This window comes from Zonotrichia albicollis, assembly GCF_047830755.1.
Source record: "Zonotrichia albicollis isolate bZonAlb1 chromosome 34 unlocalized genomic scaffold, bZonAlb1.hap1 SUPER_34_unloc_1, whole genome shotgun sequence".
NCBI classification, from domain to species: Eukaryota; Metazoa; Chordata; class Aves; order Passeriformes; family Passerellidae; genus Zonotrichia; species Zonotrichia albicollis.
Genome location: NW_027428338.1, coordinates 192,048 through 208,212, shown reverse-complemented (window position 1 = coordinate 208,212; position 16,165 = coordinate 192,048). Strand labels below are relative to the sequence as shown.

General features: G+C 63.2%; 2 protein-coding genes across 3 annotated transcripts; both read left to right on the top strand.

The window, feature by feature from the left end:
* Positions 1-1,995: 1,995 nt before the first annotated feature.
* On the top strand, positions 1,996-11,512 carry SCYL1 (SCY1 like pseudokinase 1). The gene is given in 17 exon segments (XM_074533743.1): positions 1,996-2,274; positions 2,818-2,961; positions 3,543-3,665; positions 3,904-4,118; positions 4,203-4,293; positions 4,812-4,967; positions 5,691-5,849; positions 6,284-6,391; positions 7,063-7,176; positions 7,777-7,932; positions 8,831-9,019; positions 9,547-9,619; positions 9,888-10,082; positions 10,203-10,285; positions 10,366-10,479; positions 10,481-10,562; positions 11,250-11,512. Coding segments are annotated over 17 exon segments (2,253 nt in total). The 5' UTR covers positions 1,996-2,136; the 3' UTR covers positions 11,363-11,512.
* A 72-nt stretch (positions 11,513-11,584) lies between these two features.
* On the top strand, positions 11,585-16,064 carry TRPT1 (tRNA phosphotransferase 1). 2 transcript variants are annotated; one of them, XM_074533745.1, is made up of 7 exons: positions 11,585-11,699; positions 12,199-12,280; positions 13,335-13,492; positions 14,108-14,282; positions 15,052-15,108; positions 15,218-15,328; positions 15,873-16,064. In XM_074533745.1, the coding sequence occupies exons 1-7, from the start codon at positions 11,643-11,645 to the stop codon at positions 15,929-15,931; spliced, it is 699 nt and encodes a 232-aa protein (XP_074389846.1). In that variant the 5' UTR covers positions 11,585-11,642; the 3' UTR covers positions 15,932-16,064. The 2 variants fall into 2 exon arrangements, 1 of the variants encoding a protein (XP_074389846.1); XR_012578333.1 differs by lacking the exon at positions 15,873-16,064 and having other exon boundaries at positions 14,957-15,108; positions 15,218-15,310.
* Positions 16,065-16,165: the final 101 nt, after the last annotated feature.

The window sequence follows — 16,165 nt, the reverse complement described above, 5'->3', positions numbered from 1 at the left end:
AGGGGTTTTTCACCCAAAAAAAATGCTTAGTCAGCGCCTTTGCGTGGTGCCTTGGGAGGGGGAGGAGCTTTTGAACCATTTCCCCTGGATTTTCCCCCAAAGCAAAGGGATGGAGGAGCAGGCGTTGGGGATGGGGGGTTGGGTGTTGTCTCTCTCCCCTCCCCACAGTGACAGTGCCAAAACCGCCTTGATTCGCCCCAAAATGGACAATTTGCTCCAAAAAAAGGCTTAAAAACTAGAAATTCCCCCCAAAATAAAGAGGCAGGAAAAGGTGAGCCAGCAGAGTAAGTACCGGCGGGGCCCCGGGACGCGCCGACCCCAAAATCCCCCGTTCTCGGCCCAAGATGCGAGGGGGGCGCGTGATTAACCCCAAAATCCCCGTTCCGGAGTTAATTCTGCGCCGGGGGCGCGCGATCGGCCCCAAATCCCCGTTTCTGAGCCCATTTTGCGCCCGGATCGCGCGGCCGACCCCAAATCCCCGTTTCTGACCTCGTTGTGCGCCGGGGGCGCGGGATTAACCCCAAATCCCCCGAGCCGAGCCCATTTTGCGTCCTCATTTCCCATTTCTGGCCCGATTTTGCGACCGGGACGCGCCTGTGACCCCAAATCCCCGTTTCTGAGTCTGTTTTGCGTCTGGGCCGTGACTCTGACCCAAAATCCCCATTTCTCCGCCCAAATTGCGCCGGGGGCACCTGCTGGGCCCCAAACCCCCCAAACCACCCATTTTTGGGTGTGCTCTGGCCCCAAATTCCCCACATTTTGCCCCAAATCGCGTGGGGCGGGGCCAGACTTGTTTTGGGGAGGTTTTTTTTGTTTTTTATTTTTCCCGTTTCGGGAGGTTTTTTCTTTTCCTGAGAAAACTTTTCCTTGGTTTTCTCAGGTTTTGCTTTTTCTCCTCTGGACCCAAAAAGGCCGAAAAAAAAGCAAAAGGCGCCGGTGGTGGCACCCCCGGGACCCCCCGGGGCGGGGTTCGACCCCCCGCGGCGCCACTGCTGATGGCCTGGGGCCCTATCGCGACAGAGACCCCCTCATATCACAACAGGGAGCCCCATATTGTGGTAGGGACTCCCCCCATTTTTCCTCCTTGACTTGGGGATCTCACAACCCAGAGAAAAGGGTGATCCCTGTATCCCAACAGGGATCTCATATCACGACAGGAGCCCCCATATTGCGATAAGGAGCCATTATCATGATGGGAAACCCCTTTCATTTATTCACATGGCTTTGGGTGACCCATGGTAAAGGGGGGGGTTGATTCCATGTCATGACAGGGACACTTCTTTGCAACAGGGCCCCTCATATCGTGACAGGGACGCCTTATTGTGACAGAGACCCCCTGCTCCTCATTTTCCCAGAGCCCCACAGTACCAGGACAGGGGGTGCCCCATATCACGACAGGGATTGTTTATCGTGATAAGAACCCACGTTCTGCAAGGGCTTTGTATCCTGACAGGACCCTGGATTGCTCTGAAGAGGAGGATCAAGACAGGACCCCCATATTGTGACAGTGCTCCTGTATCGTGACAGGGCCCCTGTGCCAAGGACCCAGGACCATGAGGGGGCATTGGATTGCTGTGAATCCCCATTATCACAACGGGACCCCCCTATCGCGATAGGGACCCTCAGTGATCAATAAACTGCAGAGTCCCAATCAGCCTTATGTCGTCATTGGGGCGGGGAGGAGGGGGGGGCCGTGACCTTGGTGCATATGACGTAACTGCCTGTGGCCCCTGACGTCATAGCAACGTCGGCTGGGTCTGCTTGGTGACGTCACCGCCGCTTCCTGCCGCGTGTCCTTTACAAGCCCGGCCCCTCCCGCTGGTTTTGGCCTCGCCCCTTTTTTGCCCCGCCCCTTCCTCATTCTTTGCCTCTCATTGGTTCCTTCCGGTCCCTCCCCAGCCCTTTATTGGCTCTTCCAGGCCCCGCCTTTTTCTCCTCTCGTTTTCCACCCCCGCTCTCTCATTGGCTCATCCAGACCCCACCCTCAGCCTTTCATTGGCTCACTGAGGCCCCGCCCCCTCGGTCCGTCACCGGATCCTCCCGCCCGGCGCCGCCGCCGCTTCCTCCGGGCCCGCTCCGGCCCCGGGAGCCGCTCGGAGCCCCGGGAGCCGCCGGGAGCGCGGGCCCGGCCCCGCCATGTGGCTCTTCTCCCGGGACCCGGTGCGGGACTTCCCCTTCGAGCTGGGCCCGCCCGATGCGGACCCCGAGGCGGAGCCGCTCCCGGACCCCGCGGCCCCGGCCCCGCTCTGGCGGCTGCTGCGGGGCCGCCGCAAGGTGGGGATTGTCGGGGTGGGGGTCCCTTCGTGTGTCCCCTCCCTGTCCCCGCATCCCTGCATGGCCACGGCCCCGCCATCCCTGTCCCGAGTCCCCCCCATGTCGCCGCGACCCCCGTCCCCTCCGTGTCCCCACCCCGGTGTCCCCCGGTGTGCGGTGTCCCCATCTCCGGTGACCCTCGGTGTCCCCATCTCCGGTGACCCTCGGTGTCCCCATCTCCGGTGTCCCTTTGTGCCCCAGCTCTCGCTGTCACCTGTCCCCACGTCACCGAATGTCCCCTCCACGTCACCACATGTCCCCCCATGCCACCCCCGTGTCCCCCATCGCCAGGTCCCAGGTGTCGCCATCCCCGCGTCACCGCTGTCCCCACATCTCCATCTGTCCCCTCGTGTCCCCCTGTCCTGTCGTTACTCCGGCCCCAATTGCCGGAGTGTCCCCACAGTGTCCCCCCCTTTTCCTCTGTGCTATTCCCCGTACTGTCCCCTGCCTGTCGCGATATCCCCTGCCTGTCGCGGTGTCCCCTGACTGTCGCCGTGTCCCCAGGCCGATGGCGCTCCGGTGTCGGTGTTTGCGCACAGCCTGGGCCCGGGGGTGGATCCCGGGGCCACCGCGCTGGCCCGGGCGGGGCTGAAGCGGCTCCGCAGCCTCCGGCACCCCAACATCCTGGGCTACCTGGACAGCCTGGAGGTGACAGGAGCGGGGACAATGTGGGGGGGTCACAGGACATGGGGGGAGTGAGGGGATGGGGGTGAGTGAGGGGACATGAAGGGATGGGGACAATGAGGGGGGACATGGGGACAATGGGGGGACAATGGTGACGGGGGGAATGAGCGGTCAGGAGGGGACAGGGGGACAGTGGGGACACAGGGACATGGGGGGACATTGGGGGAGTGAAGAGATGGGGGTGAGTGGGGGGGGACATGAAGGGATGGGGACATTGCGGGGCAACGGGGGGACAATGGTGACAAGGGGAATGAGCAGCCAAGAGGGGACAGTGGGACACTGTGGGGACACTGGGGGAGTTATGGGGACATTTGGGGGAGTGAAGAGATGGGGGTGAGTGGGGGAGACATGAAAGGATGGGGACAATGAGGGGGGACATGGTGACAGAGGGATGAGCGGTCAGGAGAGGACACTGGGGGAACATTGGGGACAGGAATGGTGGGGATAGTGAGGGAACAAAGGGGGGACACAGAGGCTTGGGGGGACACGGGGGGTGACAGGGGTGACACAGGAGGACATGGGGTGACCCCGAGTGTCCCCCCCAGACGGAGCAGTGCCTGTACCTGGTGACAGAGGCCGTGACCCCCCTGCGGCGGCACCTGCGGCTGCACCCCCCGAGCGGGGACTCGGGCGAGCAGGAGGTGGCCTGGGGGCTGCAGCGGCTGCTGGTGAGGGGGGGGCTGGGAGGAATCTGAGGGGGGAGTCCCTGAGACCTTTGTGGGGACCCCAAGATCTGGGTGGGCCCAGGTGGGTGGGGGGATCCCCGTGATCTTGGGGGGAGTCTCCAGGATCTTGGGGTATTCCAGGATCCAGGGAGGGTCTCTCAGACATTTTTGCCTCCTGGGTGGGAGGGGTTCATTTTGTGAGGGGGGGTTACCGATTTTGGGGGGTCTTTTGCCCCCTCAGACGGCGCTGGCGTTCCTGGGGGTCTCGGGGCTCGTTCACCACGCGCTGGGACTCGACGCCGTCTTCGTGGACCCCGGGGGCGAGTGGAAGCTGGGGGGGCTTGAGAGGGTGGCGGCCACCAGTGAGGGGACCCCCACCCGCCCCCCCAGTGACCCCCCCCGGCCCCAGGACCCCCCCGAGCTCAGCGACCCCTCCCGAGGGAAGGGGGACCCCTGGTGAGTTGGGGGAGTGGCATTGGGGGGGTTCAGGGGACCACGGGGGTCCCCTGTGCCCCCTCCCCACTGTCACGGCCCCCCCAGGGCAGGGGACATGTGGCGCCTGGGCTGCCTCATCTGGGAGGTCTTCAATGGACCCCTCCCCCGGCCGGGGGCTCTGCGCAGCTTCGGCAAGGTCAGGGACCCCTCCCCAAAAAATCCTGGGGATCCCCTGGGCACCCCCAAACACCCGGGATCCCCCCAGACTTGTGGATCCACCAAATTCCTGTTCACCCCCAGCCCTTGGGGTGTCCCTAACCCCGTTGTGTGTCCTCCCAACCTTTGGGGTGTCCCTAACCCCGTGTCCCCCCTGTCTCCCCACCTTTGGGGTGTCCCTAACCCCGTTGTGTGTCCTCCCAACCTTTGGGGGTCCCTGACCCTGTTTCCCCCCCGTGTCCCCCCACCATTGGGGTGTCCCTGACCCCGTGTCCCCCCCGTGTCCCCCCACCATTGGGGTGTCCCTGACCCCGTGTCCCCCCTGTGTCCCCCCACCCTTGGAGTGTCCCTGACCCCGTGTCCCCCCTGTCCCCTCACTCTCAGGGTGTCCCTGACCCCCTATCCCCTTTGTGTCCCCCCACCTTTGGGGTGTCCCTGACCCCGTGTTCCCCCACCCTTGGGGTGTCCCTGACCCCGTGTCCCCCCTGTGTCCCCCAGCTGCCCCCCGGGCTCATCCCGCCCTTCTCGGAGTTGGTGGCAGCGGATCCGGGGGCCCGGCCGGGCCCGGGGCCGCTCCTGGAGCGGCTGCAGCGCCCTGGAGCCTTCCTGGCCTGTGCCCTGGTGCGCACCGGGCTCTTCCTCGAGCACTTCCAGGTGTGCCTTCAGCCTCGCTTCAGCCCTGTTCCATCATCCTCATCCTCATTCCCATCCCCATCTCCTCACGTTCGTGCTCATTTCTGTTCCTTTTCCCCGTCCCCATCATCATCCTCATCCCTATCGTTGTTTCCTGATCCATTTTTCGATCCTCATCCTCATCCCATTCCCATGTTCATTCCTGTCCTTTCATCCTCATGCCCTTCCTTATCTTCAGCCTCATCCTCATCCCTATCTCATCATCATGCTCCTCATCTCCATCATCATTCTCATCCCTATTGTCTCCTGATTCATTCCTTGATCATCTTCATCCCATTCCCATATTCATTCCTGTCCTTTTATCCTCATTCCTGTTCCTTCTCCCCGTCCCCATCATCATCCTCATCACTGTCTCCTGATCCATTCCTCATCCCATTCCCATGTTCATTCCTGTGCTTTTATCCTCATCTTCAGCCTCATCCTCATTCCTATTTCATCATCGTGCTCCTCATCCCCATCATCATCCTCATCCTATTGCTGTCTCCTGATCTGTTCCTTCATCCCCATCCCATTCCCACGTTCATTCTTGTTCCTTTATCCTCATCCTTTGATCCCTGCTCTTTCATCCTCTCATCCCTATACCCTCATCATCATCATCCTCCTCACTCCCATTCCTTCATCCTCTTCCTCATCTTCATCCCTGTCCCCCCTGACCCCGTGGGTGTTTCTGGGCCCCCCTGGCAGGTGCGGGACCCCTCGGAGCGCCGGACGTTCCTGCAGGAGCTGCCGCCTCTCCTGGAGTCCCTGCCGGGGCCCTTCCGGAGGCACAAGCTGCTCCCGAGGCTGCTCGAGGCCCTGGAGCTGGGCAGCGCTGATGCCAGCGCTCTGCCACCCCTGCTGCAGGTGGGACACCCCTCAATAAACTCCCCTAAAACCCAAAATCCCACCCTAAAACTTCCCTGGCCCCTAAAATCCCACCCACAACCTCCCTGCTCCCACTGCTGCAGGTGCGACCCCAAAATCCCACCCATAACCCCCAAAATCCCACCTCTGCTGCTGCAGGTGGGACCCTAAAATCCCCCCTGAAACCTCCCTGACACCCAAAATCCCACCCACAACCTCCCTGCTCCCTCTGCTACAGGTGGGACCCCTTCAAAATCCCCCCCTAAAATCTCAGTGACCCCGAAATCTCACCCATAACCTCCCTGACACCCCAAATCCCCCCTAAAACTTCCCCAAGACCCAAAATCCCACCCAGAACCTCCCAACGCTGCTGCTGCAGGTGGGACCCCCAAAATCCTCCCCAGTAACCCCCAAAATCCCACCCACAACCTCAGGTGGCGAAGGTCCTGGACCCCCCCGAGTACCAGGAGCGAATCGTCCCCGTCCTCGTCCGGCTCTTCTCGTCCCCTGAGCGGGGCCTGCGCCTGCGCCTGCTGCAGCTGGTGAGCACTGGGAGCACTGGGAGGGACTGGGAAGGACTGGGATGGGACTGGGAGCACTGGGATGGGGCTGGGATGGGACTGGGAGGGAGTGGGTTGGGACTGGGAGCACTGGGAAGGGACTGGGAAGGACTGGGAAGGGACTGGGAGCACTGGGATGGGGCTGGGATGGGACTGGGAGGGACTGGGATGTTACTGGGAGTGAGTGGGAGGGACTGGGGAGAACAGGGATGGGACTGGGAAGGACTAGGGTGGGACTGGGAAGGACTGGGAGAGACTAGGATGGGACTGGGAGGGACTGGGATGGGACTGGGATGGGGCTGGGAGGAACTGGGAGGGGACTGGGATGGGGCTGGGAGGAACTAGGATTGGACTGGGAAGAACTGGGAGGGACTGGGATGTTACTGGGAAGGACTGGGAGGGAGTGGGAAGAGTGGGATGGGATTGGGAAGCATTGGGAGGAATTGGGGAGGACTGGGAGGGAACTGGGATGGGGCTGGGAGGGACTGGGAAGAACTGAGAGGGGACTGGGAGGGACTGGGGGTTGTCTATGGGGTTTGGGGGGGCTGGGAGGGGTCCATTAACTCAGAGGAGCTTTGGGGGGGTCCCTGGGGGGGTGATTGGGGTTTTTGGGGTCCCTGGGGGTGTTCAGGGGTCTCACACCCCCTCCCCAGCTGGAGGAGTACATCGAGTTCCTGCCTGAGGCCACGGTGGATTCCCAAATTTTCCCCCACGTCGCCCACGGGTTCCTGGACTCCAACCCGGCCATCCGCGAGCAGACGGTCAAGGTGAGCCCCCAAAATCTTCCTGGACACCCCAAATCTCCTGGGAACACCCCCCTAAATAACCCAGGACCCACAGAATCTCCTGGGAACGCCCCCAAATCACCCAGGCCCCCCAGACTTCCTGGGACTCCCCCAGAATTTACCTGGGGATCTCTCAAAACCACCTGGAAACTTTTCTAAAAATCAAATAACGACCCCCAAACCCACCTGGGGACACCCCCAAATCACCTGGCTATTCCCTAAATGGGTGGGACTAAGTGGGGACCCCCTAAAATGGGTGAGAATCAGTGGAAACCCCCCCAAAATGGGTGGGACTCATTGGGGACCCCCCCCAACAACCCAAGAATCTCCTTCCAAATCCACCTGGGGACCCCCAAAATGGGTGGGACTGAGTGGGAACCCCCCCCAAAATGGGCAGAACTCTTCAATCACCTGGAGCCCCCCCCCCATAACCTGGGAAGCTCCTTCCAAATCCACCTGGGGACCCCCAAAATGGGTGGGATGGGACTCCCCCAACCACCTGGGCACCCCCAAATGGGTTGGATCCCCCCAAATCCCATCTGGGGGTGCCCCCTGACTCTCCCCTCTCTGTCCCCCCCCCAGTCCATGGTGCTGCTGGCGCCCAAGCTGGGGGAGGGGCGCAGGGGGGGGGAGCTGCCCCGGCTGCTGCTGCGGGTGCAGGGAGGGGACGCGCTGGGACCCCTGCGCTGCAACGCCACGCTGTGCCTGGGGCGCCTGGCCCCCCACCTGCCCGCCCAGGTGAGCTCTGAGACCCCCTGAACCCCCAAAACCCCATCCCCATAACCTCCCTGCTGTCCCTGGGGCACCTGGCCCCCCACCTGCCTGCCCAGGTGAGCTCTGAGACCCCCTGAACCCGCCCAAAATCCCCCTACACTGGCCCAGTACCCATTTTCTCCTGTGCCCCTCTCCAGACCCCCCTACCTTGGTTTGGGTCACCTGGGACCCTTTTCCCCTGTCCCCTCCTCTCACTGTTCCACCTCATTGTCCCCCTGTCACCCCCCAGATCCTGTCCCCTGTCCCCTCTCACTGTCCCCCGTCACTGTCCTGTTCCCCCTCTGTGTCCCCATCCCCCCTGACTGTCCCCATCTCCCTTCCCTGTTCCCCCCTCACAGTCTCTCTATCCCCCCTCCCTGTCCCCCCTCTCACTGTCCCACTGTCCCCTTGTCATCCCCCCTGTGTCCCCCTGTCCCCCCAACTGTCCCCTCTCTGTGTCCCCATCCCCCATGACTGTCCCCTGTTCCCCCTCCCTGTTCCCCTCCTCAGTGTCCCTGTCCCCTCTCACTGTCCCCACCCCCCACTGTCCTCCTGACTGTCCCCCGTCCCCTCTCCCTGTCCCCCCTCTCTTTGTGTCCCCCTGTCCCCCCTGACTGTCCCATGTCCCCCCCTCACTGTCCCCCGTCTCCTGTCCCCTCTCCCTGTCCCCACTCTCTCTGTGTCCCCCTGTCCCCTCTCTGTGTCCCCCCCACTGTCCCCTCTGTGTCCCCCTTGACTCTCCCCACTCCTCTGTGTCCCCGTCCCCCTGACTTTCCCCCTGTCCCCTCCCTCCATGTCCCCCTGTCCGGCCTGACTCTTCCCCCTGTCTGTCCCCTGTCCCCCTGTCTGTCCCCTGTCCCCCTGACTGTCCCGTGTCCCCCAGACCCGCCGGCGGGTCCTGGCCCCCGCCCTGGCCCGGGCCACCCGGGATCCGTTCCCGCCCGCCCGGGCCGCGGCCGTCGCTGCCTTCGCCGCCACCCACGGCTGCTACGCCCCCCCCGAGGTGGCGACCCGGGTGCTGCCCCCCCTGTGCGCCCTCACCGTGGACCCCCACCCCGGGGTGCGGCAGCAGGTCAGGATGGGGGAGGGGCTGGGGGAATTTGGGGAGGGGGTTTGGGGTCTGGGGAGGAGGCTGCAGGAATTGGGGAGGGGGTTTGGGGTCTGGGGAGGGGGCTGCAGGAATTGGGGAGGGGGTTTGGGTGTTGGGGCAGGGACCCAGAGGAATTGGGGAGGGGGTTTTGGGAGGGTTGGAGGGGGTTCTGGAGGGATGGGAGGGACCCAGAGGAATTGGGGAGGGGGTTTTAGGGTTGGGGAGGGACCCAGAGGAACTGGGGAGGGGGTTTGGGTGCTGCAGCTCCCAATAAAATGGGTTGGGGGTCGCACTAAGGGGGGGTCTCAAAGCAGGGGGTGCTGAGGAGGCTCCTACAGCAATTAGGGGGGGTGGTCAGGGTGCTGAGGGGGGGTCCCAGAGCAATTTGGGGAAGGGTCCCAGAGAAACGGAGTGACTCATTGGCGGGGCCAGGGTGCTATGAAGGGTGGGGGGGGTCCAGGGGGGTCTCTCACTTTTGGGGTCCCCTTGCCCCCCCCCCCCCCCCCCAGGCGTTCCGGGCCATTCGCAGCTTCCTGGAGCAGCTGGAGGCGGCGGCCGAGGCCGGGGGGGTCCAGGAGGGCGGTGAGAAACTGCGGGGGGGGGGCAAAAATTGTGGGGAGGGGGCCCTAAAATTGGAGGGAGAGGGTCAAAAATTAGAGGAAAAGGGTCCAAAAATTGCGGGGAGGGGGCCAAAAATTGCGAGGGAGGGCCCAAAAATTGTGGGGAGGGGGAGAAATGAAGGTCAGGGGAATGGGAGGGAATTGGGATGGAGGAAGAAATGGGGGTGGGGGAGACACAGGGGTGGTTTGGGGGTGTCCCCCCCCCGTGACCCCCTCCCCTCCCTCCACAGACATCCCCAGCACCGCCGCTGTGCCAGGGGGGGGCACGGGGGGGCTGGGGGCGGCCGTGTCCTGGGCTGTCACCGGTGTCACCTCCCTGACCGCCCGCCTGATGGGGGGCGAGGGGGGGGCGGCCCCCGCACAGCCCCCCCCCACGCAGGGACCCCCGCAGAGCCCGGCCGAGACCCCCGCGGCCCCCCCAAAAGGTGAGTGACTCCCTCCCCCTTTATTCCCCCCCCCCCCCAAAATTCCTGAGCCCCGCCCAGCCATGGGGACCCCCCCCATGATTTGGGGACCCCCCCTGAGCCCTCATTTTGCCCCCCCAGAGCCCCCCGGCGAGGAGCCGCTCCCCGAGGAGCCCCCCCTGGAAGATGGCGATGGGTGGGATGATGACTGGGGGAGTCTTGAGGTGAGTTTTGGGGGAGTGGGGGGGGGCACAGTGTGACCCCTCCCCATCTTCTCATCTCTGTACCCCCTCCTCCCTCCCAGGACATGGAGCTGCCCCGGAGCCCCCCCGCCAGCAGCCCGGAGGATTTGGGGACCCCCCCGCAGCCCCCCACCCCCACAGAGCCCCCCCCCAGCGCCCCTCCCCCAGCCGGGGGGGGGTGATGAGGGTGAGGGGGGGTGGGGGGTGGGGGGTGAGTGGGGCACTGAGGACGCCTGGGAGGCGCTGCCCAGCCAGCACGGTGAGACCCCTCCTCAGACACCCCCCAGACCCACCCCAGACACCCCCAGAACACCCCTGGGACCCCCCCGAGACCCACTCCAAACACCCCGAGAATCCCCCTGGGACCCCCCCCAGGACATCTCCAGACCCACCTAGGACCCCCACACCCACCCCAGGACCCCCACGCCACCCCCCAAACCCACCAGGGACCCCCACACCCACCCCAGGACACCCCCAGACCTCCCCAGGACACCCCTGGGACCCCCAGAAACCCCCCCAGGACCCCCACGCCACTCCCCAAACTCACCTGGGACCCCCCAGATCCACTCTGGGACCCCCAGGATACCCCCAGACTCTCTGAACCTCCTAAGACTCCCTTGACCCCCCCCCCAGACATCTCCCCAAATCTCCCCCAGGACCCCCATAAACCCCTTGGGGTCCTTCCCCAGGACCCCTCGATGCCCCTGAGGGACTCCCCAACCTCCGAGGACCCCTCCCCAATGTCTTGGGACCCCAGACCCCCTCAGTAACTCCCCCTGAACCCCCATTCCCTGGGACCCCACCTTAGACTCCCTCAGGGCCTCACCTCTCAAACCAACCTCTCCCTGTCCCCTCTTATGACTCGCCTGTTCCCTCACTCGTCCCCCCCGCTCCCCCTGACCCCCCATTTTCTCTGTCCCCCTCGGTGACCTCCGTGTCCCCTCAGGGCCCCCGCCGGGCCGGCGGCAGCGGGAGCAGCAGCGGCGCCGGGAGCTGGAGGCCAAGCGCCGGGCGGGTCCTCGGGGCCCCCAAAAATTGGGGGCTCGGAAACTCGACTGAGGGGTGGCGAGGGGGGTCCTAGAGCAGGGGATTGCGGTGAAAATCCCCTTTGGGGTTTTTTTGTGGGGAGGGGGATCGGTAATAAAAACCCCCAGACCCGCAACGAGGGCGCGCGGTGGAGGCGGGAATCCGTGAGGGGGACACGTGACAGAGCCGGCACGTGGAGCTGGGGGCGGAGTCACGCGGCGCGAGAGGCGGAGTCACGCGGCGCGGGGGGGCGGGGTTGGGGCGGGGCCGGGATGTCACGTGGCGCGGGAGCCGCGCGGTCACGTGGCCCGCCATGGCCGGCGGGGAGGGCGCGGGCGCCGCCCAGCGGCGGCGGAGGCGGAAAGAGGAGGTGGGGAGGGGGCAGGGGGACCCCAAAATTTGGGGAGGGGACCCCGGATTTGGGTGGTGGACACGAGGAGGGGTGGGGGCGACACGAGGGAGAGGTGACAAGGACACCCCAAGGAGAGGGGGAGGAACATGGGAAGGGGAGGGGGCAAGAACCCCGAAAATGGCGGGAGAGGGGGGACCCCAAGGGGGGGACCCCAGGGATGGGGGGGGAAGGACATCAAAGTGGGGAGGGGGACACATCAAAGTGGAGGGGGACCCAGAAATGCGCGGGGGGGTCACACTATTGGGGAGATACTGAAGGGGGGGAGGACGTTTGAAGCTGAATTTGGGGAGGAGGTCTAAGCTTGGGGGTTGCCCATGGGGGTGGGGGGGCTGTGGGTGGTGCCCAGGGGTGGGTTGGGGTCTCCAAGGGGGGGTTGGGGTCCCCAGGGTGGGTTGGGGTCCCCAGGGTGGGTTGGGGTCTCCAAGGGGGGGTTGGGGTCACCTTTGGGTCCCCCCAGGACCCCGGGGTGCGGCTGTCCAAGGCCCTGAGCTACGTCCTGCGCCATGGGGCCGAGGCCGAGGGGCTGCCCATGGGCCCGGGTGCGTGAGACCCCAAAATCCCCCCCAAAACCCACCCCAAAATCCACTCAAGAATCTCCCCCAAAATCCGCCCCAAAATTCCTCAAAATCCACCCCATAATCCCCTAAAATCCAGTCCAAAATTCCCCCCAAAACCCACTGTAAAATCTCTGAAAATCCCCCCCAAATATGCTCCAAAATCCCCCTTAATCTCCTCCCACACCCACCCAAAAATCCCAAAAAATACCCCTAAAACCCCTCCCAAAATACACCCCAAACCCACACCAAAATCCCCAAAACCTACACCAAAGTCCCCGAAAATACCTCCAAAACCCACCCCAATATCCCCCTCAAAACCCGCCCCAAAATCCCCCTTAAAAGCCACCCAAAAATCCCCCCAAAACCCACCCTAAAATCCCTGAAAATCGACCACAAAACAACTCAAAATTCCCCCCCAAATTCCCCAAAACCCTACCCAAGAATCCCCCCAAAACCCATCCCAAAATCCCCTAAAATACTTCCAAAACACCTTTTGGGACACCCCAAATTCTCCAGAATGGGGCCTGGGATACCCCAAATCCTTTTGGGACCCCCAAAACATCCCCTGGGACACCCCAAACACCCCCTGTGACACCTCAAATACTCTTTGTGACACCCCAAAATCCCCAAAAATTCCCCTGGGACACCCTAAACACCCCCAGGGGTGCCCCAAACACCCCCTGGGACACCCCAAATGTCCCTTGGGACACCCCAAATGTCATTTTGGTCCCCCCAAACACCCCCAGGGACACCCCAAATTCTCCAGAATGTCCCCTGGGATACCCCAAATCCTTTTGGGACCCCCAAAACATCCCCTGGGACACCCCAAACACCCCCTGGGACCCCCAAATGCCCTCTGAGACCCCCCCCGAACACCCCCAGGGACTCTCAAATGCCCCCTGGGACACCCCAAATGTCCCTTGGGACACCCCAAATGTCATTTTGGTCCCCCCAAACACCCCCAGGGACACCCCAAAACCCCCTGAGACCCCCCCACAGGCCCTGACGGGGGTCTCGGGGGGGTTTTTGTGGTCAGATGGATTTGTTGAGGTGGGGGCTCTGCTGCGGCTGCGTCGCTTCGCGGGGGTCTCGGAGGGTGACGTGCGCAGGGTGGTGGCCGCTGACCCCAAGGGTCGCTTCGCCCTCCGGCCGGACCCCCTGAGGGTCAGAGCCAACCAGGGGCACTCCCTGCCGGTGAGGGGGAGTCCCCGAGGGGTCTGGGGGGGTCCCCGAGGGGTCTGGGGGGGCTATAGAGGGGATTTGAGGTGTTTATGGTTGGTTTGGGGGGGATTTATGGCGGATTTTGGGGGACTGGAGAGGGATTTTGGGGGGTTTATGGGGGATTGGGAGGGTCCCCTGAGGGGTTTGGGGGGGTCCCTGACGGGTCTGGGATTTTAGAGATCTGGGTGGGATTTTGGGGATCCGGGGTTGGATTTTGGGAATCCCGGGTGGGATTTTAGAGATCTGGGTGGGATTTTGGGGATCCGGGGTTGGATTTTGGGGATCCAGGGTTGGATTTTAGAGATCTGGGTGGGATTTTGGGGATCTGGGGTTGGATTTTGGAGATCTGGGTGGGATTTTGGGAATCCGAGGTTGGATTTTGAGGTTCCGGGTGGGATTTTAGAGATCTGGGTGGGATTTTGGAGATCCAGGGTTGGATTTAGAGATCCAGGATGGGATTTTGGGGATCTGGGGTGGGATTTTGGGAATCCCGGGTGGGATTTTAGAGATCTGGGTGGGATTTTAGAGATCCGGGGCTGGATTTTGGGGGTCTCACCCACTCCATGGGGGGTGTCCGGGGGGTCGCAGGTGCCGGATCTGGAGCTGACCCCCCTGTGCGCCCCCGAGGCGCTGCCCCCCACCCTGGCCCACGGCACCCGGCGCCGCCTGTGGGGCCCGATCCGGGCGGGGGGGCTGCGCCCCATGGGGCGGCAACACCTGCACCTGGCGGGGGGGCTGCCGGGGGACCCCGGCGTGCGCAGCGGTGAGAGACCCCCCCCCAAAAATAAATCCACCAAAACCCCCCCGGGACACCCCAAAAAATCCCCCTGGGACACAGCTAAAAACCCCACCGGGATACCCCCAAAAATTCCCGTGGTACACCCCAAAAATTCCTCCTGGGATGCTCCAAAAATCCGCCCGGGACACCCCCAAAAATCCCCCTGGGGTACCCCAAAAACCCCCCCGAGACATCCCCCAAAACCCTCCCGGGATACCCCAAAAACCCCCAGGAACACCCCACAAAAAAAAAAAAAAAAACTGGGATACCCCAAAAAACCCCACCGGGATAGCCCAAAAATCCGCCTGGGACACCCCAAAAATTCCTCCTGGGATGCCCCAAAAGTTCCTCCGGGATACCCCAAAAATAACCCCAGGATACCTCAAAAACCCCTCGAGATCCCCAAACCCCACAGAGACCCCAAACTCACCTGGCGGGTGGACCCTGATGTGCGACCCCTCCCCAAAAATAACCCCGAGAACCCCCAAAAACTCCCCAAACTCAGCAGGGACCCCCAAAACCCCCCAAGGACCCCCCAAAAACCTCCCAAACCCCTTTGGCAGCCCCCAAAATCCTTCCTGAATCCTCCCCAAAATCCCTTTCTAAGACCCTCAAACACCTCAAATCCTTTTCAAGACCCCCAAACCTCCTCTCTGTAGCCCCTAAGGACCCCCCAGAACCCCCCAGGACCCCCCAAAATCCCCCAGAACACCCCAAAACCCCCCAGGACCCCCCAAAATCCCCCTCCCCACAGGGATGAGGTCGGACTCGGAGATCGCCATCATCATCGACGGCCCCCGCGCGCTGGCGGGTGAGGGAGGGTCTGGATTTTTGGGGTGTTCCCGATATTTGGGGGAGGTCCCCGATGTTGGGGGGTCCCCCCCGATGTCCGTGTGACCCCCCCCGACCCCTCCCCACAGACGGGATCCCCTTTTTCCGCTCGGCCAACGGGGTGATCCTGACGCCGGGGGACGCCCAGGGCCGGATCCCCCCCAAATATTTCCTGCGGGTTCTGCAGCTGCGGCCGCACCGTGAGGAGGGGGGACCCCAAAATTGGGGGGTGGGATCGGGGGGTTTAGGGGAGACCCCAGAATTTGGGGGTCAAAGGGTTTGGGGAGATTATTCAGGGATTTGGGGAGGGATTGTAAAGTTGGGGGGCTGGAGAGGTCGGGGAGTTTGGGGGAGATCCCAAAATTGGGGGGTGGGATTGGGGGGTTTTAGGGGAGACCCCAAAATTTGAAGGTCAAAGGGTTTGGGGGGGGGGTTATTCAGGGATTTGGGGAGGGATCGTGAAGTTGGGGGGCTGGGAAGGTTGGGGGGACCCCAAAATTGGGGGGTTTCAAGGGGTGGAGGGGACTGGGGGATTTGAGGGGGACCCCAAAAGTTGGGGAGGGATTTGAGGGGACTCTGGGATTTGAGGGGGACCCCAAAACTGGGGGGAATTGGGGGGGGCACTGAGGGGGTTTTGGGTGGACTCAGGGTTTGGGGGGTCTGGGGTTGGGATTTGGGGGGGTCAGGGATTTGGGGGGGGTCCCGTTGCCATGACAACAGCTCTTCTTTCCCCCACCACCACAGGGTGTGAACTGCCCCTGGACGGACCCTGGGATGAGAAGGGGGGAGAGACCCCCGGATGAGGATTTGGGGGGGGGGTCTGATCTCCACCCCATAAGGATTTGGGGGGTTCTGACCTCTCCCCCCATAAGGATTTGGGGGGGGGTCTGAGCCCCCCAGGCCCCACAGACTCAAATAAAGCCTCCCTGAACACCACGAGCGTCTCATGGAGGGGTCAGAGCTCAAACCCACCCCCCAAAATAACACCGGGGGGGGAAACGCAGGACCCCCCAGTCCCTCCCAGTCCATCCCAGTCC